The sequence below is a fragment of the Filobasidium floriforme genome, assembly GCF_021052385.1.
Source record: "Filobasidium floriforme strain CBS 6241 chromosome Unknown HD553scaffold_8, whole genome shotgun sequence".
NCBI lineage: Eukaryota > Fungi > Basidiomycota > Tremellomycetes > Filobasidiales > Filobasidiaceae > Filobasidium > Filobasidium floriforme.
In genome coordinates this window covers 361,160-382,135 of record NW_025763629.1, presented here as the reverse complement: position 1 = coordinate 382,135, position 20,976 = coordinate 361,160, and the positions used below count along the sequence as shown (strand labels likewise).

Here is a 20,976-nt window from a genome sequence, read left to right as displayed (position 1 = left end):
CACCCACCTTTCCGCAACGTGCACCGCGTGCCATGTCCTCGTCCATCTCCGTCCCCCGATCACCTCCTTCGCCGGCGAGCGTACCTACCGCTCATAAAAAGGTCAAGCTGGCCACTATCGACGGTGACTTTGCCGAGCCCGTACAACAAGCGTCTGGATCTGGGTCCGGGTCTGGTAGCAACCCGACCGCTGCTGATGGAAAGGTTGACAACCGCAAGAAGAACGGCAAGAAAGAATCGAAGCAGAGGTCGAGGAGGGCTCCCCCGATCGACGAGGTGCTCCTACACGACCTCTTGTCGACCTTGGGATGGAGCGAGTTGCCGAAACCGAGTGATCCTCCCTCAGAGGCACAGACGCTCGGACAGCGATTATGGCCCAAGACGGCTCCGGCGTGGAAGAGCTCGCGAGGGGGGAAGAAAGCTGTCGAGCCGGTAGCGGCAGAGGAGAACGAGAACAAGGTCGAACAACCAGCCTCCTCCAACGATTGGGGCTTCACCGAAGCTGAATTCACCGTCGTCGCTTTGACTTCTCACGGGGATGGAATCGCGGTCTACCCCGTCGCCCCCGAGAAACCGCAGTGGGCGATCATCATGCCGTTCACCTTGCCAGGCGACGTGGTCAGAGCCAAGGTGACTCGTCACCAGCACTACCATTCCTTCGCCGACCCGCTGAAGATCATCTCTTCGAACCCCTCGGCATCCACCTTTCCCATCCAAACCACTCGGGACGACTCATTGGTAGGCTGCAAGTATTTCGGGACGTGTGCTGGGTGTCAATACCAGTCCCTACCGTACGAGCAACAACTCGCGCTCAAACGTCACGTCCTCGTCAAGGCCATGAAGAACTTTGCCAACCTGCCATCCGAACAGATCCCCGAGGTCAAGGAGACGATCCCTTCCCCGAAACAGTACAACTACCGGACAAAGATCACCCCGCATTTCGAACTCCCGAAAGCGTTGCAGACAGGGAAAAAGGGCAGACAGGCGTTGAACGGGGCCAAGAAGAATAACGCTGCGTCGGCTGCGGAAGCTCAAGCTCAGGAGGAACAGGCTAGCAATGAGCAGAACGAGATTTCAGCCGAGCTCGATACGCCCATCGGGTTCGAGGGGAAATGTAAACCCGGGATCCTCGATATCGAAGTCTGCCCGATCGCGACCGAGGCCATCATGAACGCCATGCCTGCAGCACGAGCTGCGGTCAAGCAGAACATACGGTCGTACAAACGGGGAGCGACGTTGTTGCTGCGAGATTCGCTCGTCCCCGAAGTCTCTGCTGGCGGGTCGAGCGAGACGGAGCAGAAGGAGGCGGAGAAGGTTGACCCGGTGGTGGATGTTCCGGCTGGTGTGATGGACGAGGAGGAGCAAGGGATGAACGAGGGATCGACGCCCGAGGTCGCCATCGCTACCAGACGGTCGTCCAAGGGCAAGACCATCGATCTCGGTTTGAGCACCGACGTCAAGCTCAAATCCCCGGAAGAACATGTCTGTGTCTCGGTGCATAGCCATACTGTGACAGAGCGGGTTGGAGATATCATCTTCCAGGTGAGCATTCAAGCCGGACACCTTTGATTCCCTCATTATCAATCTCTCTTCTTGTGCAACAACAGTTCCCCGCAGGTTCCTTTTTCCAGAACAACGCCTCGATCTTGGGCCCCTTGACCTCATTCGCGCGGGATCAAATCGACAAGGATTCGGATGAGAAGAAGGAGTCTTACCTGGTCGACGCTTACTGTGGGAGCGGACTTTTCAGCTTGACGCTGGCAGAGCATTTGTCAGTCCTGCTCACACGGTTTCTTGAATGCCGTCGGCTGATCACGTGACCTATTGGTTTCGCAGCACCCAAGTCTGCGGGATCGAGATCGATCCCAACTCGATCGCTTATGCTCGTCATAACGCCCTTGTCAACAAGATTTCCAATGCCACCTTCCACGCGGGCGCTTCCGAGTCACTGTTCGACACGGTCACCCAATCCCTCGCCTGGCCTGGAGACAAGACTACCCTGATCGTCGACCCGCCTCGAAAAGGATGTGACGAAGGCTTCCTGGGCCAGGTCGTCAAGTTCAACCCCAAGCGGATCGTCTATGTCAGCTGCAACGTGCACACCATGGCCAGGGATGTCGGGCAGTTGGTCAGGAACAGCAACGCCGGGGGCGCCAAGGGGTACAAGATCGACAGTCTAGGCGCGATCGACTTGTTCCCTCAGACGCATCATACGGAAGGTCTTTGCGTGTTGACCAGGGAGGTGTGAAGCAGGGGCGTGGTTGTAAGACAGTGTCAGCGAGCTGCAGAATATAATGAGAGTTGTTACTCGGTCGGACGGCGCAGCGTAAATGAATCCGCGATTTCGAAACGGGTCGGCCAAGCGGTATCACCGCAGCTTCGAAACTATGCTCATACTTATCGAAACAAGTCTACCAATAAGCCTACCCGTTAACCGTTAGTGCACAGAACCGTCGGCATCATTCCGGAATCCCGGGATCCTAAGCTTGTAAAAAAATTGGTCTTTGAGCGGCGATGGTGCTCTTTATCCCCAGATGCCTTGCTTGATCGCTTTTTTTCGAGGGTTGTTTGCTGTTTAATTGCTTCTGATATAGCAGATCTCACCCTAGATTCAACCATACCCACAGCGTAGCAAGGCGCCGATTTTCGCTAGTTGTCGCTCTCAGCGCGGGGACCATGCGACACAGATGACAGGCAAACGCGCCACAGCAGACGAGAGCCGCCCAGCCTACGTCACTTCTTGTCCAGTGGAGCGATGTATGGTCGTAAGATTGTCTATTTGTCGTTATCATTGTAGTTCAGTAAGTCGTGTATAATATCGCTTTCCCAGACCATCCCAAGTCTTGCCATCCCTGCCTCTCTGCCTCCACACCCTCGGTCCCTATCCTCAACCTACTGACAGACCTTCTGCCCCGCCCTTACTACCCCGTTCCTGTTTCTCCGCCAGCCGGTTGCCCCTGCGCCTGTTGCTTCTCCCTGGCCGTCCGTACTTGATCTCGCCACCAATCGATCATCTCCCCGCTCACGCTCATCTGCCGTACCGAGGGTTCTTCGAGCATATCTAGGGTTCTTGTGAAGCGGCGAATCTGTCGGACGCCGATGAAATGCAGGTATAAACCGATGGTGGTAGATGAGCGACGACGATAAAGGTCGAGAACGGTACAGATGGCGGGGACCACCGAGTGCAGCGAAAGCGATAAGAATATGAGCACCTTCGTTCGGAATCAGCAACTTCCGACACTTTCGACTCGCCTGGTGTTCGATGGCCGCGTGATCTCGTACCGTCAACCTCGGATGCCTGAACGAATACCGGAGGTGCAGCAAAAAGTTCTCGCGCGTCTCGTCCGGTTTCGAGGAGACGTTCTGGAGGCCACTGCGTTGCTTGCCAGACGTTCATGATTTATGAGGTGATTTTCGGAGGACGTGCGGATGCAAGAGGTCAAGTGAGGGTGGGGGAAGACCTGGTCGATGGCGTGAGTATCAGTTCTATCTTTGGTGTTTCGCGAGACGAATGCTAGCCGGTACGCACCGTCTGTAGAGGGAGAGGACCTCTTTCTGGAGGCCTGATCTTGGTCGTGGTGGCATCGTTCGCGTGTGAGTGGTACAGTAGGATCTGTGTTCTGGATATCTGAGTGAAGAACATGAAGATTTGCAAGAGATGGAGAAGGTGTCGGGGTGTTCTCTCTGCCTGCTTTTGATCTTGCCATCGATCGGGGGGAGATGACGTTTGACAGGGGGCAGGGATAAATGTCAGGTTCACTAGAGGGGGGCAGTCGCCCTTACGTAATCGATCGACATCCCTCAGAGTAACCGAAGTGACCGGGTAGTGTTGCTAGCTAACTATCCAAGGGTCATGTCATCGAGTAAATCATCTGTTCCCCCCCCCCCCCTCCCCCTCCCCCACATCCATACGTTACCACCCACCATCCTCAACCCTTGCAGTCATGCCGCCTGCTAATGCTCCGGGAAGATCACGCCTATCGAAACTCTACCACCGACTCACCTTTGCGCTCGGATTAGGAGTCACGCTATGGGTCATCCTGGGGTACATTGGCACGAGAATGAGACGGGCGAGGATCGAGTTGGTTCAGGGTCGACAACGAGCAGATAGGTGGGTCATGTCGTCATCGTGTTTTCTGCAAGCAGCAGAGAGTATTGCCTTTTATTGAAACGCTGACCCGGACTGGAACCACTCGCTTGCTCGCCCGTGGTACAGGGTCAAACAACACTTTACGTCGACAATGTCCAATATCACGTTCACCATCTACGCTCTCCTACCTACGCTTTCCTCCCAGCTCCTGGAAAGTCTCGATATAGAATCCCTGACTGAAGAGCTACAAAACCTCGCTGCTGCGGGAAAGCACACGAATATCAATGACGACAAACCCACGCCGGGTACTAGCGTACCGACGGATTCAGAGGGCATGACGAGCGGGGCATCGAGTACGACCTTGGAGAGCGATTTCCAGTCACACGAGAGGGCAGACGAAGTAGCATCCGGACGGCCAACAGGTCTGGGGATGGGATCGACGGGGATGGGAGCGGGCATAGGAGCTAGCTGGGCTAGCGAGTTTGTCAACTCGAACCCGTCTTCCTCCTCGAGAGGCGTTTCGACCGATGTCTCCGTCTCAGGGGGTGAAGAACATGGGGATCTTCTCAATCAAGACCATGATCGCCATCACATTCAAAACGATCCTCATCAGCCCTTCAATACCCCAGGATCGCACATGGAAACATCACACTCTGACTTGGAATTGGAGACAGCTACGGATATGTCGACGTCGATGAGCAACATCACCTCTGATCCAGATCCTTCGCCCGATTCCCAATCCGGAACCGGCTCGCCAAATCGAGATCGATCCAGACGAGGAACAGGAAGAGAGGCGGAAGGTGATGACGGCGACGTCGAAGGTGGAAGTAACACCTTTGATGGACCTAGGTCACCCGAGTCGAGGTATCTGAGGAGTCCTAGTCGGAGCCCGAGGCGGTCCAGACGTGCATTGCCTAGTCGGGGGACTGGGGCGGGTTCCGCTTTTGCGGGTACGACGGCTGTGGATCAACATTCTCAGCGATACCACGAAATCGGCACACAAAGGGGAGGCGATCAAGGGTCTTCTGCTTCGTATGCCGAAGTCGTCCAATCTGGACCTGCAGATATCACTGTCACCCGAGACGAAGAGAGAGCAAAAACAGAGAAGGTTGAATCCCAGCCAGGGAGGACCAAGGCGCAATTGTGGACCGAAATCAAGATCCAGGGTAAGTTGGTCTCAAGCAGTGTCTGTCAGAATCGCAACGCTGCTGTCAACTCGGATCGTGTGTGGCTGATCCGTCCGCTACCTCCTTCCGTCATGTCTATCAGCTATCACTAGAACCGTGATGACGTTTTACCTTGTCCCCCTCTTGACGATCCAGACGACGTCACAGTTGACCCTCTTGGCTCGGTTACATCACCTGCGGAACTTGGCAGATGCTCAATCCGCCTCGACGCGCTCTCCGAAAGGTTCACGCGCACTCGGCGAAGATGATGAGCACCCTACGTCACCGGTCAGATCGCGGTCGGGGATGAGAAAAGCAGCGAGCGAAGTCATCCAGCTCTTGACCCCCTGGCGATACTTTTCACTGGAGTCGATGGGCCTGGACGAATATACTACGGAGACTGAGCAGCCAGGCGGATTTAGCTCTGGCCTCTGGTCGATTGGAACGTCGACCGCTTCATACCTCTCGGGAGCGTCGAAATCTTTCGCTTCCCCTGCCGATTCGGCAGCCACCGTGACGCCGTTACATGCTAGGCTCGACGTCGAAACTGAGAGAAAGTTCCTATGTTTCAGCTGGTGGCTTTTGCACGTCGGTTGGAGGGAGCTTGAGGAACAGGTCCGGAGTGCTGTGGTCGACGTCTTCAAACCGTAAGTCGTCAATCGCATCTACGAGAAATTACGGCGAAAACGCTGACGCGTACCGTGCATTCCGGTCGACTGACAGGGTCGGTTTGAAAAGAGAGCTGGCCGTATATGACTGGTTACGCTTGTTGGATGAAGTAAAATTCAAAGTCGACGGGACGGTAGGCCAAGGGTAAGAGCACTACGCTTCGTGTCGTCGAGTCGGCCGGTATTAACCTCATGTCGCTCAAACGGTCAGCTTTCACGATCTCTTGTGCCCTCCAGCAGACCCCGCCGAGTTTGAACGCCTACTCTCCAAGCATGGCCTTCAGCACGCTTGCCCCATCCCTATGCCCCCCTATCATGGCCCGCTGGCCGAGCTGCTGGATCAGACGTCGGGACATGCGCGTTCAGCCGATTTCACCTATCTCCTCTCTACGTGTTACGACCGGATGAAGAGGACTTGTCTGGACCATTTCGCCTCGCAGGTCTACGATGAGATCGTCTTGCTAGAATCGTTGGACGATGGCCTGTACTCGCATGATAATGCAGCACGGGTCGAATCACTCAAGTCGAAGCGTCTCGTCGAGTGTTTGCCATTCCTGACTGATTGGAGTCGGAGCGTTTGGGCCAAAGTTCCCGATGAAGCCGTAGAGGTGAGACCCCATTCGTGAACCAGGAAGACTTAACCGTGCTGAGTCGATATGCTTGCGAATGACTCCAGCGTACATTGGGTTTGCCTGAGGTGGAAGGCTTCGCCACCCTGATCTATGCGGACTTTGCAAGTGGTATATGAGCCTCGTCACGGTTTTGTCACCAAGCCGCCGAGCTAGGTCGGACCCAAGTTGTATACCCTTCAGCATCGCCTAGATTTGCACGTGGCCGAACCCCTACAGCTGCATCGATCATAGCGATGCTAATATGCTCATAGCGAACTTGAAGCCCTCTGACCTTGTAGCGGGGAGAGGGACGGATAGTTGTGGGTATAGGATACAATTATTCTGAAATCGGCTACTTTGCAGCTGGTCATGTCATGATGGATAATGACCGCTATACCAAGGACTTCATGGGCCGATACAAACCAACTACTTGGAAGGGAACAGTGATAGGAGGATATTTATAAAGTAACTGGACGGGGGGAAAAGGCTATGAGCTCTTTCCACTGAAAGCCCACACTGGGTGCAGGCCGTTCGTAAGGGGTCGTTAAAGCTTCGCCGATGAGCCTCGCTCGTGTATATCGAGAAGGTCAGGCGGTAGCTCGAATCGTATAGATGCCCTCACAGGGGTCTTTCTCCTCGTGAGCGATGTTGCGATAGATAGCGTCCATCGTTTCAGGTGTAATGAGTTGGAACTTCACGTTCATGTGTTGCAATAGCGAGACGTAAGAGTAGCAGGTCCGTCCATCCTCGGAGGCTTGAGAATAGCTGTCCGATGGCAGAAGTTCCGCATCTAATGTAATGGTTTGACAGCCAGTCCCTGCACCGTCTTGGATCCGACCCAAAAGGGGCGATTCGAAGGTCTCCTGAGAAAAGTCAACGTCTTCTTGAAACGCATCGTGGCTCATATGCTGATCCTCGCGAGCCACCAGCGGCGGAAGGCTGTCCGGGTCGACAGCACAATGGAGTTTCGCCAGGTATTTGCGTAGGATTCCGTTGGTATCGTAGATGTGTTGAGAAAGTTTGGTGAGAAAATACGAGGCTGTAATTCGATATTTTCGCTGACGAGCACTTCTCCTCCCGGTCACTTTGAACAGGGGCCACCCGCGATTGTGAATACTCCCAGGTCGTCTCGGCTGATTATGAGTAGATCGCCTCGGGATATGATTTGTCTGCTCTGTGATGGCTTCACGATACGACTTTCTGTCATGTACAGCTGATTTGGCACGAAACGCAGGAGCGGTGCGCCACTTCGCAGTCGGCCCATCATCTTCGTCTTCGTACTCACATTTACGTGCATTGGTCTTGGATGCTGACTGCGGCTCAGCTCCAGTCTGCTTGCCTTGGTCGGAGGATGCGATCATTCGTGCTCCGAACTTTTCGATTTGCTGCCTGTTCCCCTCAGTCGACACGGCTCGCGGCGCCGTGAACAACCGCTCGCTATCGGGCGGAAGGGCTCGAGCGGAAGCCACAGTGTCTTTGTAACTGGACATGACATAATTCCAGAGTGCCGCTGCCGCATCCTCGTTGATATTGGTCTCCGAGCCTGCCCCGTAGTCCCGAGTACGGTGAGGCAACTTGTGTATTCCGAAGATGTCGCTGTCGAAGATTTCCTTCGCACTCATTGAACCCTCTGCGCCCTCCGCTAGATTGGCGTGGTTGTTCGGGTCGTCACTCGCGTCGTCACCAGACCAGGCGGTCTCGATGTATATGACGCGGTCTCGCTGTGCATCGTCCCAGGCTACATCGTTCCGGATGAACAAGCGCTGGAACGACCAATTAACCATGGCAACGCCGTGCCTACAACCGCAGAGCTGATTGGTGATCGACAGGTACCAAGCAGCCTTGGCTAATGCCTTCTTGTGCTGGCCCACGAACTCCGAAGTTTCCTGCTCTTCCACGGTTCCATACGGCATCTGCTTCTTGTTCTCGCCACAGCCTCCTATGTGATGCATCTCGAAGGTTCCATTGATCATCCTACCATGGCCCCACGAGAAGTCTGGGATCCTGACGCCTTGACGGATAGTGCTCGCTGCAGCCATCGCGGCAGTAATCGACTTCGGCAACGATTTCTTTTTCTCGTACGGCTGTATAATTTCCGCCCAGATTCCGGGACCGCAGCTTTGCTCCCATTTGACAGGGGTCATAAGACTGCCGATATTTTGTTCATGACTCGCGCGTGTTTCGTATGGTGTGCCCTCGATGCTTCGGTAGCGGCTTATTGAATGGAAGCTTGATACGATATTGGAATTTTGGGTGTTCTCGCCATCATCCAGATCCCTGGAGTCCCTCATGTGAATAGACTCCGTGACCCAGCTGGGGAAGTCGAAAGATCCGTGTATAGCAATTCCCGCCGGAATGGCCAAGGGCTCTCGGGGCATCGTGATCGCTTTGAGTGACTACGGAGAGTACAGTGAGCTGCCAAGTATCAGATAGCAATCTCATATGTGGTCTTCACTTACTGATAGTAGGAGTGATGCAGGCTTCGAGTCTCTTCTTGATCTTGAAACGACAGAGGAAGGAGCGATACAAAGAGATTGAGCACTCCGCGCTCGCCGTAGTGCCTACAGGTACCAATAGGATCTGAATGAGCTCAATCATCAGGAAGGGAAGATAAAGATAACGAACAGGTCTTCGTGATCTTTCGTAATGGTCCCAATGGTAAGGCTTTGGTGAGAAACCTTCTGCCTTGAAGTAGAGCTATTTGGTCGTGGCGAAGAGACTTTGATGAGGAGAACGGCTAGCCGTATAAGCCGATTGAAGGGGCAAGGCACTCCAGCCTTATACGACGCCGATGTGATGGAGGTATCCAATGATTTTTTAACAAGGTATGAATAGGCGGGGCGAAGACGAGTACTGACGTTACATTGAGGTCAGTATATCATCAGATCAGTAGATCAGTAGTACAGAGTAGTGAATGACAACAGGCGATCAGGCGGGTGATTACACCAAGAACACGGAGATGTCGCTTCAGACTGGTCGAAAAAACGTGTTGATGTCCGCTCATCGCGCTTGGTCGAAGACAAGTACTTGTTACAATGTCGCTCTTCAACATCATGTCATCATTCTCTGTATGAGAAGCTTCCATCAGATCAGGTGGAGACATTGGGCAGACGCCAGCCGTTGGTAGTCGTCTCGATCAATCCCGTTCGTGCTGTCACTCCTAAGAAGCGCTCGAGGGACTCTCTCGAATTTTCATATGTAGGGTCCCGGGAAAGCAAACGATGGAGGATGAAGGTGTTAAAGCTGGCACCGCCGGCCAACAGACCTGGAAAGACGCGAAAGCTCAATGAGTATGGATGACTCGAAATCTTGACTCTCCGCGCTGAAACTGACGTTGAATTTCCTGTGGTGCGTTAAAAGCAAAACATAATTCAGGAGGCTGTCATCCCGAAGGGAAACACAGAATTATAAAATGCTCACGGTCCATCTATGCGTCTCCATATCGGCACGAGTCTCGAGCGGAGTCTCTAGGACGACCGCTTCGGCAGTATCAACTTTGGCATCCAAAAGGTGTGAGTCGCGGTTGACGGGCTTTCGACTTGAGCTGCTTAACTCACACAGTAAAGAAGAAGGGTCTTCCGGGACGACTTCTGGCTTGTCCGAAGCGGAATATAAGCCATCGTTGCTACTGTGTAGAATACCATGGTTGATCCAATGATTCAAGGCGTGCTTGATGACCTTTTCATCGTCCATCCCAGTCCAATCTGATATCTGTTGCCAGGTACATCGGCCTGTAATCTCCGGTTTTAATACGGTATTGCTCATCTAGGATCGGAAGCCAATCAACGAACCCTTTTTGGAAACAGCATCGAGAATGGCAGCCTGAAGCGGTGTGGCGTTACAGGTGACGGACCGATCGCCGAGCTCTATGGTTAATGAGACCGACCCGAGCATATTGAAAAATTTCATGTGTTTATCCTGTTTCACTTTCTTGAATGCGGTGGAGTACTGCTTTTGCATGCTGTGCGATCAACAAGTATAAGCCTCGTTATTAATGCAAGCGGTCGTAACATAGACTGACCGTCGAAGCGCCCGTGGCAATCTGAGGCGCTTTCCAGCTACGCTCGGCCAGTAGTGATGCGACAAGATGATCGGCTCAAGTTGATTCTGAAGCGCTACTTCTCAGTTCTCGCTGGCGAGAGTAACAACGGAAGCTCGGGCCGCATACCTGTTGAACTCGCTGCACTTGCGCGTTGAGACGCTTCGAATCCGTCATATCCTTGAGCATGACCTCGCACACCTGCAAAGTTGTGTCCCCGAACCTCTTCTTCAAAGTTTCAACTTTGGCAAACTATTCAATAGAACAATTGAGAGACAAGCTTAGGAGACGTATGGATAAAAAAAAACTTACGTGTTCGTCATAATCGTAGTTTTTGACGTTCAGTAACTGTCTTGCCAGCCACATCTGAATCTCGGTCACAATCACATCGCGCGAGTCGTACATCCCTACCAGGATGCTCAAGATATCGTTGGGATTCTTGGCACGGAATTCTGAAGCGTTCGTGAAGACTGATCAGCTTCAGCCGAGCTATTCGAACTGCGGCAATATTGCCAGCCGACTGACCTGGTGCTGCGTCAATGGGTTCTGGATCCCACTTCTGATCGATCCATTCTTCGGCCAATTCGTGTCTGACATTGATCTCCCTGATCCCCCGAATCTGGTCGCTCTCGTCCGCCAACTCGTCCGTCTCGACGAGCATACTGACGATGCTCGCCACTGCATCGCTTCTTGATCTGAAATAGGCGGGACGAAGATTAATCAATGATCTGGCTCTCCTATCATCCGGCCTCACTTGAGATATGCCTTTATAGGCTCAGAGATCGAGTGAAGAAGTACTCCAGAAGGGTCGACTACCCGTAACGCCTTGATAATCAGGATGTAGCCCCGGATGATATCTTTAGTCTCGGCGCCTGGATGAAGTAGCCTCTGATTGATGCTGTAGATCGACTGGTATCAGCGAGGCTCTGCTTCTAGCTTGAGATTTCGCGCTAGCTCTACTCACGACTCCTTCAAAACCGGGGCAAGCTTCGTCCGCTTGAGCGGTGGAGTAAGTGCGTCACAATCCTGTGAGAGGTAAATGTTGAGGTGAGACCTTCGATGGTCGCCTTCGCACTACCGCATGGTTTCGGCTCACCTGCATATCGGCCAGGGCGGGAAGCGATGCCGGGAAGTTGACAATTATGTCGAACATCTGCTGACATCTATTGGTTCCAACAGTCAGCCTGCACTCAGCGAATAGCGCGTTGTTCATATTGCACTAACCTGTATTCATATAACTCCATCTGCAGGCGGTGCTTGATTCGCGTCTCTATATTATGCTTCCTGTGTTCGTCCTTACTACCGCCGGCTACGACGTTACAGAGGAATATCAACGTCTAGTCATGAACTCTCCGCAAGCGCCTGTCGTTTCGCTTACCCTCTATGTACCCGAAGAACCAACCGAGGATATCTCGCCTGACGACAACCTGCAAATCTCTTAACATCCTTCGTTTCCATTCTCTACCTTCTTCTTCGCCCTGATCTTCGTCCATAGAATCGACTCCGTCTTGAGTCCTAACGGGCTCATCCCAATCCCCCCTCACCACCCTACCCAGCTGCTCATAAGCAACGTCTGCGAGCATAGAGGCATACTTAGGCAGGATCCCAATTCGATAGAGGTAGCGGTTGGGGAGCTCGAATTCGTAAGCACGATTCGAGGGATGATGTAGGGGTCGCAAGGGAGGTAGCGTGGACCGGAAGTAGTTCTTCAGGTGGTGATGGAACGCTTCAGACGGCAGGATATCGAAGAGTAGCGCTTGGTAATGGTTGCGAAATAGGGTCTGGCAGTAGCTTTTGCTAGGTGCAATGGGTGTTTTGTAGCTTTCGGTTTCATCCAAAAATTAGGGAGAGAGATTAGAGACTCTCGACTCAACCTTATCAGATGGACACTCACAAGCCATCGATCCACTTCATACCCGCGCCCCATTCCTTTTCCCACCGGTACAGCTTGTCAAATAGGGCGTTCATGACCTCAGTTAGCCTTACATTTGAACCCCTCGACAGATGCGCGACCTTGACGTGGCTATCCGTTAACATCAATCTTGTTTGTGACCGCGATGATGATCAATCCAACGCTTACTTCAAGGTGCTGCATACAACGCTTGATATCAGCCTCGATCCAGGAGAATGACGCCGACATTTCGTCTGCGGCGAGACATATGATCAGTTTAATTCCGAGAGTATGTTTCGCCCTGGAGACTGTTGTTGCGAAAGTAGCTTACCTAGAAAGTTGGAAACGAGTAAGCGAGGCGCATCATACGACGACTTCATGATGTGTGCTAGCGAGGCCGTCTGAGATTGGGTAGCTACAGACAATACGTATGCAGTGTGTTGTTTCAGTGAGATTCCCTGATGACTCTTCGTAGGGTCGCTCACCGGGTTTGACAGTGTTTATATTGATGTTTCTCGGTGAAAGATGGGCAGCGACCTCATTCCACGCCTGGAAAGACAGACGTCAAGCAATTTCAACCGTCTCGATCTTGAAGAACTCGGCCCGAAATTAAAGCCGCTTACCCTCCCAAGAACTAGCTCCCACTTGAGTTCGGATGGCGTCACCTTCTCATAATCATGTGCCAATGTCCAGCGAGGCCTGCTTGATGACGAAGCTAATTCGACGGGTGCCGCTTCCTCTTGCTCATCGTACAAGGCCGCTAGCGATAGCCCAGTGGCGATCGGCATCATGCTGATAGTTCAGAATGAGCACCGTTGTCAACTGATGGGATATGAGAACCGCCTCGAAAGGTACCCGCCGGTTAGCATTCCTGTACACATCGACCCAAGAGAGATACACAACAACCCGGTGACCTCGACGAGAAGACATCGTAAACAAGCGATCGAAATGCATCCGGTAGGAAACAGACCATCGGAACCAAATAGAAGCGCATCATCGAGACTTTCGATAAGCGCATCGAAGTTCCCCGTTCAAGTTGTTCAACGACGTTTACGAGGCGATCATTCACCTGGGATTTGGCTTTATTATCTAGCCCTCCTCCTCATCATACCTGCACCGAAAGGATTATACAGATCCTTCTCGTCGTACATAGCATATTCGCGGAGGGGACACGTCGAAAATGGCCCAGGAACGAGCTTCAAAGCGGACCAAGGTCGATGGCAACGGGGAGGCCATGAACAACCCATATCTGTAAGTCGCTAGGTATCGCTGCGGAAGGCCGAGAACGAAAGGGGACGATGATGGCAGTCCGCTGAAGGTATTAGGCGAACTATGTTCTAACACACCGTTCCTACGTATGCATAGCGCCCATCTTCAACCTCAAAACGGATTCAACGCGTCGGCTTCCTCGTCGTCCAGCACCAAGCACCCCTTGGAAGGCCTCGTTCCCCGTGCTGTGGGTCTTGACAAGATTCACGAGATCATGGGAGGAGATGTCAACCCTTTCAAGGGAAACGGCACCCAACCATACTCGGCCAACTACAGGAAGATCTTGCAGCAGAGGAAAGGGTTGCCGGTTTACCAAAAGATGCAAGAGTTCTACGATGTGGTGAGTGTGCAACCTCATTCGAGATTTTGCGTGTCGTGTTGCCTTGCTGAGAACCTAACGTTCGCTATGTCTGGCAGTTCAACAACAATCAAATCATCGTTATGGAAGGTCAGACCGGTTCCGGAAAGACAACTCAGATCCCTCAATTCGTGTGTTACGCCGACCTGCCTCACCTGAAGGGCAAGATGGTCGCGTGCACCCAACCTCGACGAGTTGCGGCGATGAGCGTTGCTAAGCGTGTCGCAGACGAGATGGACGGTGAGCAAGATTGCCAATTACTGTAGCGACGAGCGACAACTGACGACCATGCCTGACCTTCACAGTGCCCCTTGGGAAACAGGTCGGATATTCGATCCGTTTCGAAGACATGACCGAAGCTGGCACGACTTTCCTTAAATACATGACGGACGGAATGTTGCTCCGAGAGGCCATGAACGATCCTCAGCTCGAACGTTATAGTACCATCATCTTGGACGAAGCGCACGAACGTACCCTCGCTACCGACATCCTCATGGGTCTCCTCAAGGATATCGCAAAACGACGGCCCGACTTGAAGATTATCGTCATGAGTGCCACGCTCGATATCCAAAAATTCGCTAAGTACTTTGGTGACGGAACGGAAAGCGGGAAGGCTCCCGTTGTGCAGGTCTCGGGAAGGACGTTCCCCGTCGAGACTTATTACACGGCCGAACCCGAGCCCAATTACCTGGAAGCCGCGATCAGAACGACGTTGATGATTCACCAAGCCGAGGACGCCGGAGATGTCTTGTTGTTCTTGACCGGAGAAGAGGAGATTGAGGATGCGTGTAGAAGGATTAAAGCGGAAGGAGATGAACTCTGTCAGAACGGTCTCGCTGGGCCCATCCTGGTCGTACCGCTCTACTCTTCCCTCCCACCTCAGCAACAACAGCGTATCTTCGACGCTGCGCCCGAGAACAAGGACGGACAAGGACCCCCCGGCCGCAAGGTCGTTGTATCGACCAACATTGCGGAGACATCACTCACAATTGACGGAATCGTCTACGTGGTTGACCCCGGTTTCTTCAAGCAAAAGGTGTACAATCCTCGTATTCGAGTCGAATCCTTGCTTGTCTCGCCCATTTCCAAGGCTAGCGCTCAACAACGTGCTGGTCGAGCGGGAAGGACGAGACCTGGAAAATGCTTCAGGCTGTACACCGAGAAGGACTTTGTCCGCGAGCTGGAAGATCAGACGCACCCGGAGATTTTGAGAAGTAATCTGGCCAACACCGTCTTGGAATTGGTCAAGCTCGGGATCAAGGATCTGGTGCATTTCGACTACATGGGTGCGTCTGCCTTGTCCATGCAAGCTTTGATTCGACGAATTGGAACCGGCTTACTGACTTTTGCGATACTCACTGATATATGGCACAGATGCTCCTGCACCGGAAACCATCATGCGTGCACTGGAACTGCTCAACTACCTCGCGGCTCTGGATGATGACGGTGGTATGACCCCGCTGGGGCAGATTATGGCCGAGTTCCCCTTGGACCCCCAGGTAAGCCATCCCACTGCGATGGGATTGTGAAAGAAAGCTGATTGGTTCAATTCCCATTTGAACAGCTGGCCAAGATGCTCATCTGCAGTCCCGAGTTTGGATGCAGTAACGAGATCTTGAGTTTGACGGCGATGTTGTCCGGTAAGCCTTTGCCAAGTCCCTCTATACGTGATTTATAAGTATTGAAACCCTTTGCTGTTCAGTCCCAAATGTGTTTGTCCGTCCCAACAACGCTCGAAAGGAGGCCGACATGGCCAAAGCTCAGTTTACGCATCCCGACGGTGATCACTTGACAATGCTGAACGTTTACCACGCTTTCAAGTCGAGTGAGGCCGACTTGCTATAGAGAACAATCGGTCGACTTTTGCTGATTACAGCCCGTGACTTTTCATTGACTTAGATGAACACGACAAGCAGTGGGCATGGAACAACTTTTTGTCGCAGAGGTCGCTGCAGCAAGCCGACAATGTTCGAGCCCAATTGCGTCGATCAATGGAGAGTAAGCAGATCGCGCTCTTCTCCGAAAGGCGCCCTGCACAGAGTTTGATGGTGTTTTGGCTTCTGTTCTCTGTTCCAGAGTACGATCTGGATCTAGTTTCAACCGCGTTTGAAGACAAGAACTATTGGCTCAACATCCGGAAGGCTCTTACGGTCGGATTCTTCATGCAAGTTGCCCACAGGGAGGGAGAAAAGGGAGCCTACAACACCGTCAAGGACGGTCAGGTGAGACGATCCGTTCTTACGGTCATCAAGCAGGACCCGAACTGACTGACCGAGCTCCTTCTAGATTGTCAAGCTGCACAAATCGTGTGGTTTGGACACCAACCCAGAGTGGGTGCTCTACAACGAGTTCGTGTTGACGACGGCCAACGTGAGTCCATTCCTCTTGTAGTGGCCGCCCATCTCGGATACTAATCCGGCCGATCCTATCGCAGTTCATCCGCACAGTTACCGAGATCCGGGGAGAATGGCAAGTCCTGCTCGCGTACTTTGCCCCTGACTAGCTTCTAACGCTATGAACTTCTCACAGGCTTTTGGAATACGCACCGCAATACTTTGACTTGGACACTTGGAACGAAGAGCACCGAAAAGGCGAGACCTTCAAAGCTGTCAAGGCCCTGAAAGAGCGGTTGATGGGGCGACGAGGCAAATCTGATGGCGCCGGAGCCATCAAGGACAAGAAGCGAAAGACACACTGAAGAAAGATTGTCGCGTCGACAAGTTGTACACTGGGTTTCAAGCGATCGCCATAGACAATCAAGAGCGATCGAAATGTTTCATTATGCATAAGCAGCTGGTTCGCCAAGACTTGTAGAGTCTGAGGTGACATAATTTTCGATACATTCGGGTCGATAATAAGACTGTGCGATGCTACAAGGGGTATAAGGTTGGATATCTGTAGCGTATTAATGCAACTCGATCAGGGCGCCTGCCCCGAGCTGCCAGAGATCTCGGTAGACAGCGAGTTGTCTAGCCAATTCTGGGGTACACTGATCGTTCCCCCGCTTGGTGTGGGTAGCGACCATGGACTGGATGGATCCCAATCTGGTATCTGCATACCTCCCGATTCAAGTTCGGTCTGATTACTAAAGTCGAGCATGTCCTGGTTCTGCGTGAGCGAGAGGAGCAGGTTCATCTCGTCTAGGGTGAATTTGATGTCTTGAGCGTCGATGACGGGGTCCGGAAGCGCTGGAACCGCGGCGGCCTGGACATCATTGTCCAGAGGCGCCATGTCGATCCATGTGCTCAGATCGTAATCGAGCTGATCCGTATCGCTCGTTTCAGCCTGGACCGCACCATTGCCGATGGCAGTGAAGCGTTCGAAGAGGTCATTGCTGCCGTGATGCTCTCCGAGCAGATCGTTCGATTGTACTTGCCATGAGCTGGATTCATTGTGTCGAGAGGCAGCTTCGGAAACTGGAGGGGGGGTGAGAGATCGATCTCTCGAGGGCGAACGACCCGCCTGGAAAGCCGGAACAGGGCCTGTCGAGCCGCTAGCTTTTGGCTCGACTTGAGGCTCATCCTTGGAGAAAGGTCCACCGAACTTGTTTTGACGAGCGCTCACGCCCGTATGACCTTCAAAGGTCGCCTTGACCTTGCTAGCTGCAGCGGTCGCGGCCATCCTCCTCGGCGTACGTCTCAGCTTGGGACTCGCCTCTGCAACATCGTCGTGTTCCATCCGAGGGTTCTTGGAAGATCCACCTTGGCTCAGCCTCGTGGATCTTCGTGGAGTCGTGAAGACGGATTCCGAGAGGGTTCGCGGTTGTCTGGGGGGCGAAGCCGGTAATTCTGCAAACGAAACCTCATTCGTCTTCTGAGCGAGCGGTATTGGGGCTGCTGCCGCTTGCCGCATAGGCTGCGAAGGTGCAGGCTGCGAGGCGGTCGATCGTCCCGGCTGAGAAACGCCCTGATTCGCCGCCACCGTGGAGGCCTTTCCTAAGGACGCCATCTGTTTCGCGGCCGCCGCCCTCGAGGCAGCCATCGCGGCTTCTTGCTTGGGGATATCCTCCAAGGGTATCCTCTTGGCATTCGGAGACCACAATTCCTTCGGTCGCATCTGTTTCATCTTGTTGAAATAGATCCCGCAAGCGTCGCATACCCGTCTCTCCTTGCCGTCGGCGAGCGTCTTGACCCTCCATCGGGGTGTCTCGGTCGTCCCGCAATTTTTGCATACTGGCTTGACCACAGGGACGGACGGGCCGCCGACCTTGGCTGTAGTGGCAGCAGCAGCTCCGGCAGAAGTAGGCCCTGCCGTGCTCGTCCCGCTTGTACCAGTCGCCGTTGGGGGCCCCGTCGTCGGAATGACTGCCTTACCCTTGCCCTTGTTGTTAGGTCCGAGAGTCGTCGGTCCAGCCTTAGTCCTGGCCCGTGTCAATGCCGCGGCCGCAGCAGCAGACGCGCTTGCCTCGCCCGCCCCCTGCTTGGACGACCCGGCAGCTGATCCTGTTCCAGCTCCCCCTTCCTTTCCACTCCCATTCCCATTGCCCACCTGAACACCCATCTCCATCAAAATTTGCGCAAAAGCATCCTTGCCTACCAACTTTTGAGCGAGATCGATCGTGTGGCTCGTCGGATTCCTAAGCACTTGACGAGCGAGGGCCATATGCGTAGCCGGCGAAGACTGGGGAGGACGATCGGTCTGCATCGGACTGCCGGCGGTGGTGGTACCGGATTTCTTGGAGCCTTGCCGAGGTGTCCGCAGGATATCGGCGATGAGCGTCCCTCCAGAAGACGTCCCCGGTCCGATCGGTTGACGGGGCGGTGTATCATCGTTGGCCCCATGGACGAGCTTGGGTTTAGACCCGGTCAGATCGATCGTCGTCGTCGCCGTCGTCGATGATGTGGCCATCCCCGTCTTTCCGCCTAGCCCGACCATAGATTTCGATCCCGGCAGAGCACTGATCCTCCTCGTTCTACCCTCCGCCGTCGTCAAAGTTGCGGTCGAGCCCGACAAGGTCGTCGCCGACATGGCAGCCAACAACCCCGGGCTCGAAGCCGCCCTCTCCACACCTCCCAATCCCGGTCGAGCCCTGCTCATCCCCGCTTGCCCTTGCCCCTGAGTAGCTGCCCGAACTTGAGGTTGTCCTTGGCTCGCAGCTCTGGCTCCCAAGACGTCCATGGACGTCTTCATGCCTCCCAATCCTCCTCCGACGACCTTGACGTCCAATTCGTCGTCGATACCCGCACCTGTCGCACCTCCAGTCGACGCTGATGTCAGGGTGGACGCGGCCGGGGTCACGCTCATAGGGACGCTCTTGAGCAAGACGTTGAGCTCCAGTCCAAACGTCCTCTGCCTCGGCTTGGATTTTGAGCTCGACCCCACTCCGAGTCTCGCACTGGACTCGGCATCGACCGACGTGGATGTCGAGGCGGATTGAGCCTTTTCCCGCCTGGCCGCCTTCCTCTTCGCCCTCCTTTCCGCCGCACGAACGAGACCTTCCAGCCCGTCCAACCCCGCTTCATCTCCCTCCGTCTCCCTAACCACCCCGTCGTCATCCTCGGCGTCATCGCGATCATTGTCATCATCGTCGTCATCCTCCTCGGTCCTATCCCCTTCTTCGAGAGGATTCAAGCGAACGTACCCCTTCCCCAGCGTCTTTCCCGGTGCGGATTCGTTGAAGATCCAGGACAAGAGCCCCTTGCCTTCTTGCGGAGGTGCGAGTGGCATCGGAGGTGGTAGCGAGACGCTAGCGTTCGAGTAGGCTGGGGACGGGTATGTGCCCGCCGCTATGTGAGGTGGAGGGGCGGGATGGTGTTGTTGTTGACGATAACGCTGGTGGTTCCTCGGCGTATGTCCCGACAAGCTCGTCACCGGGGACGAACCCCTTGCATCGTGAATGTTGTCTTCGGGCGTCATCTGCATCTCCAAGCTAGGGAACCTCGAGAGCGTTCGACGGGGCAAATTAGGTATGGTTTGAAGTTGTTGCTGCTGTTGTTTGATCGTGATGGGGTGGGGGAGGACGGGGAGGTAGAGCGAACAGTCGGGTGTCGAGGAGGAAGGAATGACCTCGGGGCTGTTTTCGAGCGGGTCCGAATGATTCAGCAAATCTTGATAACGTTGAGAACTTGTGACGGTCTAGGCGAGTCGACACTCACCTAGCGCGACAGATGGCCCTGACGATGGCTCTCAGGCTGACGCTCCCCATATAGACCTCTTCTTCTTCCTCCTCTTCCTCTTGCTCGTCGCCGTCCATCTCGACATTCTCCTCGTCCCCGTCTTGACCCTTTCCAGACTCCGAGTTCATACTCTGATCTTCCGTATCCACGTCTGCCGTCCGTCGCCTCTTGCATCCGACGCCATCTCTACCCTCACGAACGGAATTCGAACCCCTCCTCGCCTTGGCATTCAGGTTGTCACCCGAGGTCACCTTGACGCGGGGTTGACGGTGAATAAAGACGTCTTGGTGTGATGGCAAGGTGGTGGTATAAGAGTAATGCGAGTCGGGGAGGTTGTAAAAGACCCGGACTGTTTGCGTCGACGAAGTTCAGGTCGGATCGGGTCAGCCATTTCGATCTGTGTGTGTGTGGTGTGGACCCGCTCACCTGGCAACTTGTAGATCTTGCCCGTCTGCAGTGTGGGCAGAGGATCTGGTCTTCGTCTCTTCATCGTGTTGACGGGATTGTGTATGTCTGTCCTGACTATATTCTGTAAGTTGGGTGTCGATGGTATGGTATGGAGGTTGATGATTCGATCTGCATGTGTGATGACATTCGACATCGAATGGGTTGCATGGTAGAGGGAATCGACGACGCGTCTTGCGACGCGAAAAGGGACGCGTCGCGCGCGCGATCAATTTAACTCTCCAGGCAATGAGAATGTCAGGCTCATCTTACGTAAGCCGTTCTCCCTCTCAAGACCCTATTCTGCAGTTCATGCAGTTCAGTC

General features: G+C 53.9%; 7 protein-coding genes across 7 annotated transcripts; 3 read left to right on the top strand and 4 right to left on the bottom strand.

Annotated features, from left to right (window-relative positions):
• Positions 1-32: 32 nt before the first annotated feature.
• On the top strand, positions 33-2,247 carry HD553DRAFT_328520 (S-adenosyl-L-methionine-dependent methyltransferase; the record flags this gene model as incomplete). The annotated part of the gene is made up of 3 exons (XM_046181877.1): positions 33-1,541; positions 1,607-1,770; positions 1,836-2,247. 3 exons carry the CDS (start codon positions 33-35, stop codon positions 2,245-2,247), a joined length of 2,085 nt encoding a protein of 694 aa, XP_046037415.1.
• A 529-nt stretch (positions 2,248-2,776) lies between these two features.
• On the bottom strand, positions 2,777-3,646 carry HD553DRAFT_309540 (uncharacterized protein). The gene is made up of 3 exons (XM_046179708.1): positions 3,529-3,646; positions 3,252-3,372; positions 2,777-3,085 (listed from the first exon to the last, which is right to left on the bottom strand). Exons 1-3 carry the CDS (start codon positions 3,582-3,584, stop codon positions 2,921-2,923), a joined length of 342 nt encoding a protein of 113 aa, XP_046037414.1. The 5' UTR covers positions 3,585-3,646; the 3' UTR covers positions 2,777-2,920.
• A 237-nt stretch (positions 3,647-3,883) lies between these two features.
• HD553DRAFT_215808 (Peroxin-3) lies at positions 3,884-6,896 on the top strand. Its single transcript, XM_046177197.1, has 6 exons — positions 3,884-4,110; positions 4,216-5,255; positions 5,359-5,902; positions 5,979-6,068; positions 6,135-6,531; positions 6,600-6,896. Exons 1-6 carry the CDS (start codon positions 3,944-3,946, stop codon positions 6,669-6,671), a joined length of 2,310 nt encoding a protein of 769 aa, XP_046037413.1. The 5' UTR covers positions 3,884-3,943; the 3' UTR covers positions 6,672-6,896.
• Positions 6,897-6,929: 33 nt separating this feature from the next.
• On the bottom strand, positions 6,930-9,141 carry HD553DRAFT_215903 (uncharacterized protein). The gene is made up of 2 exons (XM_046177198.1): positions 8,994-9,141; positions 6,930-8,930 (listed from the first exon to the last, which is right to left on the bottom strand). The coding sequence occupies exon 2, from the start codon at positions 8,910-8,912 to the stop codon at positions 7,122-7,124; it is 1,791 nt and encodes a 596-aa protein (XP_046037412.1). The 5' UTR covers positions 8,913-8,930; positions 8,994-9,141; the 3' UTR covers positions 6,930-7,121.
• Positions 9,142-9,401: 260 nt separating this feature from the next.
• Positions 9,402-13,338, bottom strand: HD553DRAFT_309538 (uncharacterized protein). The gene is made up of 19 exons (XM_046179707.1): positions 13,088-13,338; positions 12,950-13,013; positions 12,796-12,879; positions 12,654-12,718; positions 12,468-12,586; positions 11,952-12,394; positions 11,798-11,882; positions 11,670-11,736; positions 11,538-11,599; positions 11,328-11,471; positions 11,099-11,268; positions 10,886-11,025; positions 10,703-10,825; positions 10,556-10,641; positions 10,326-10,495; positions 10,092-10,265; positions 9,955-10,028; positions 9,868-9,877; positions 9,402-9,799 (listed from the first exon to the last, which is right to left on the bottom strand). The coding sequence occupies exons 1-19, from the start codon at positions 13,253-13,255 to the stop codon at positions 9,624-9,626; spliced, it is 2,424 nt and encodes an 807-aa protein (XP_046037411.1). The 5' UTR covers positions 13,256-13,338; the 3' UTR covers positions 9,402-9,623.
• Positions 13,339-15,409: 2,071 nt separating this feature from the next.
• Positions 15,410-16,900, top strand: HD553DRAFT_215748 (helicase associated domain-containing protein). The gene is made up of 8 exons (XM_046177195.1): positions 15,410-15,590; positions 15,656-15,731; positions 15,794-15,916; positions 15,991-16,089; positions 16,168-16,313; positions 16,378-16,461; positions 16,526-16,560; positions 16,621-16,900. The coding sequence occupies exons 1-8, from the start codon at positions 15,489-15,491 to the stop codon at positions 16,787-16,789; spliced, it is 834 nt and encodes a 277-aa protein (XP_046037410.1). The 5' UTR covers positions 15,410-15,488; the 3' UTR covers positions 16,790-16,900.
• On the bottom strand, positions 16,571-20,748 carry HD553DRAFT_215764 (uncharacterized protein). Its single transcript, XM_046177196.1, has 3 exons — positions 20,634-20,748; positions 20,187-20,556; positions 16,571-20,104 (listed from the first exon to the last, which is right to left on the bottom strand). The coding sequence occupies exons 1-3, from the start codon at positions 20,695-20,697 to the stop codon at positions 17,011-17,013; spliced, it is 3,528 nt and encodes a 1,175-aa protein (XP_046037409.1). The 5' UTR covers positions 20,698-20,748; the 3' UTR covers positions 16,571-17,010.
• Positions 20,749-20,976: the final 228 nt, after the last annotated feature.

Coding starts and splice junctions, on each gene's coding strand:
- HD553DRAFT_309540 (XM_046179708.1), bottom strand. CDS start 3,584: ATGCCACCACGACCAAGATCAGGCCTCCAGAAAGAGGTCCTCTCCCTC. Junction 3,373..3,528: donor GTCCTCTCCCTCTACAGACG/GTGCGTACCGGC, acceptor CAAGCAACGCAG/TGGCCTCCAGAACGTCTCCT. Junction 3,086..3,251: donor ACGCGGCCATCGAACACCAG/GCGAGTCGAAAG, acceptor GGCGTCCGACAG/ATTCGCCGCTTCACAAGAAC.
- HD553DRAFT_215808 (XM_046177197.1), top strand. CDS start 3,944: ATGCCGCCTGCTAATGCTCCGGGAAGATCACGCCTATCGAAACTCTAC. Junction 4,111..4,215: donor GGTCGACAACGAGCAGATAG/GTGGGTCATGTC, acceptor CCCGTGGTACAG/GGTCAAACAACACTTTACGT. Junction 5,256..5,358: donor GACCGAAATCAAGATCCAGG/GTAAGTTGGTCT, acceptor CATGTCTATCAG/CTATCACTAGAACCGTGATG.
- HD553DRAFT_215903 (XM_046177198.1), bottom strand. CDS start 8,912: ATGCCCCGAGAGCCCTTGGCCATTCCGGCGGGAATTGCTATACACGGA.
- HD553DRAFT_309538 (XM_046179707.1), bottom strand. CDS start 13,255: ATGATGCCGATCGCCACTGGGCTATCGCTAGCGGCCTTGTACGATGAG. Junction 13,014..13,087: donor GGGAGCTAGTTCTTGGGAGG/GTAAGCGGCTTT, acceptor CTGTCTTTCCAG/GCGTGGAATGAGGTCGCTGC. Junction 10,029..10,091: donor AGACCCTTCTTCTTTACTGT/GTGAGTTAAGCA, acceptor TGGATGCCAAAG/TTGATACTGCCGAAGCGGTC.
- HD553DRAFT_215748 (XM_046177195.1), top strand. CDS start 15,489: ATGCGTGCACTGGAACTGCTCAACTACCTCGCGGCTCTGGATGATGAC. Junction 16,314..16,377: donor ACACCGTCAAGGACGGTCAG/GTGAGACGATCC, acceptor AGCTCCTTCTAG/ATTGTCAAGCTGCACAAATC. Junction 16,462..16,525: donor TCGTGTTGACGACGGCCAAC/GTGAGTCCATTC, acceptor ATCCTATCGCAG/TTCATCCGCACAGTTACCGA.
- HD553DRAFT_215764 (XM_046177196.1), bottom strand. CDS start 20,697: ATGAAGAGACGAAGACCAGATCCTCTGCCCACACTGCAGACGGGCAAG. Junction 20,557..20,633: donor CAAGATCTACAAGTTGCCAG/GTGAGCGGGTCC, acceptor CGACGCAAACAG/TCCGGGTCTTTTACAACCTC. Junction 20,105..20,186: donor AGGGCCATCTGTCGCGCTAG/GTGAGTGTCGAC, acceptor GCTCGAAAACAG/CCCCGAGGTCATTCCTTCCT.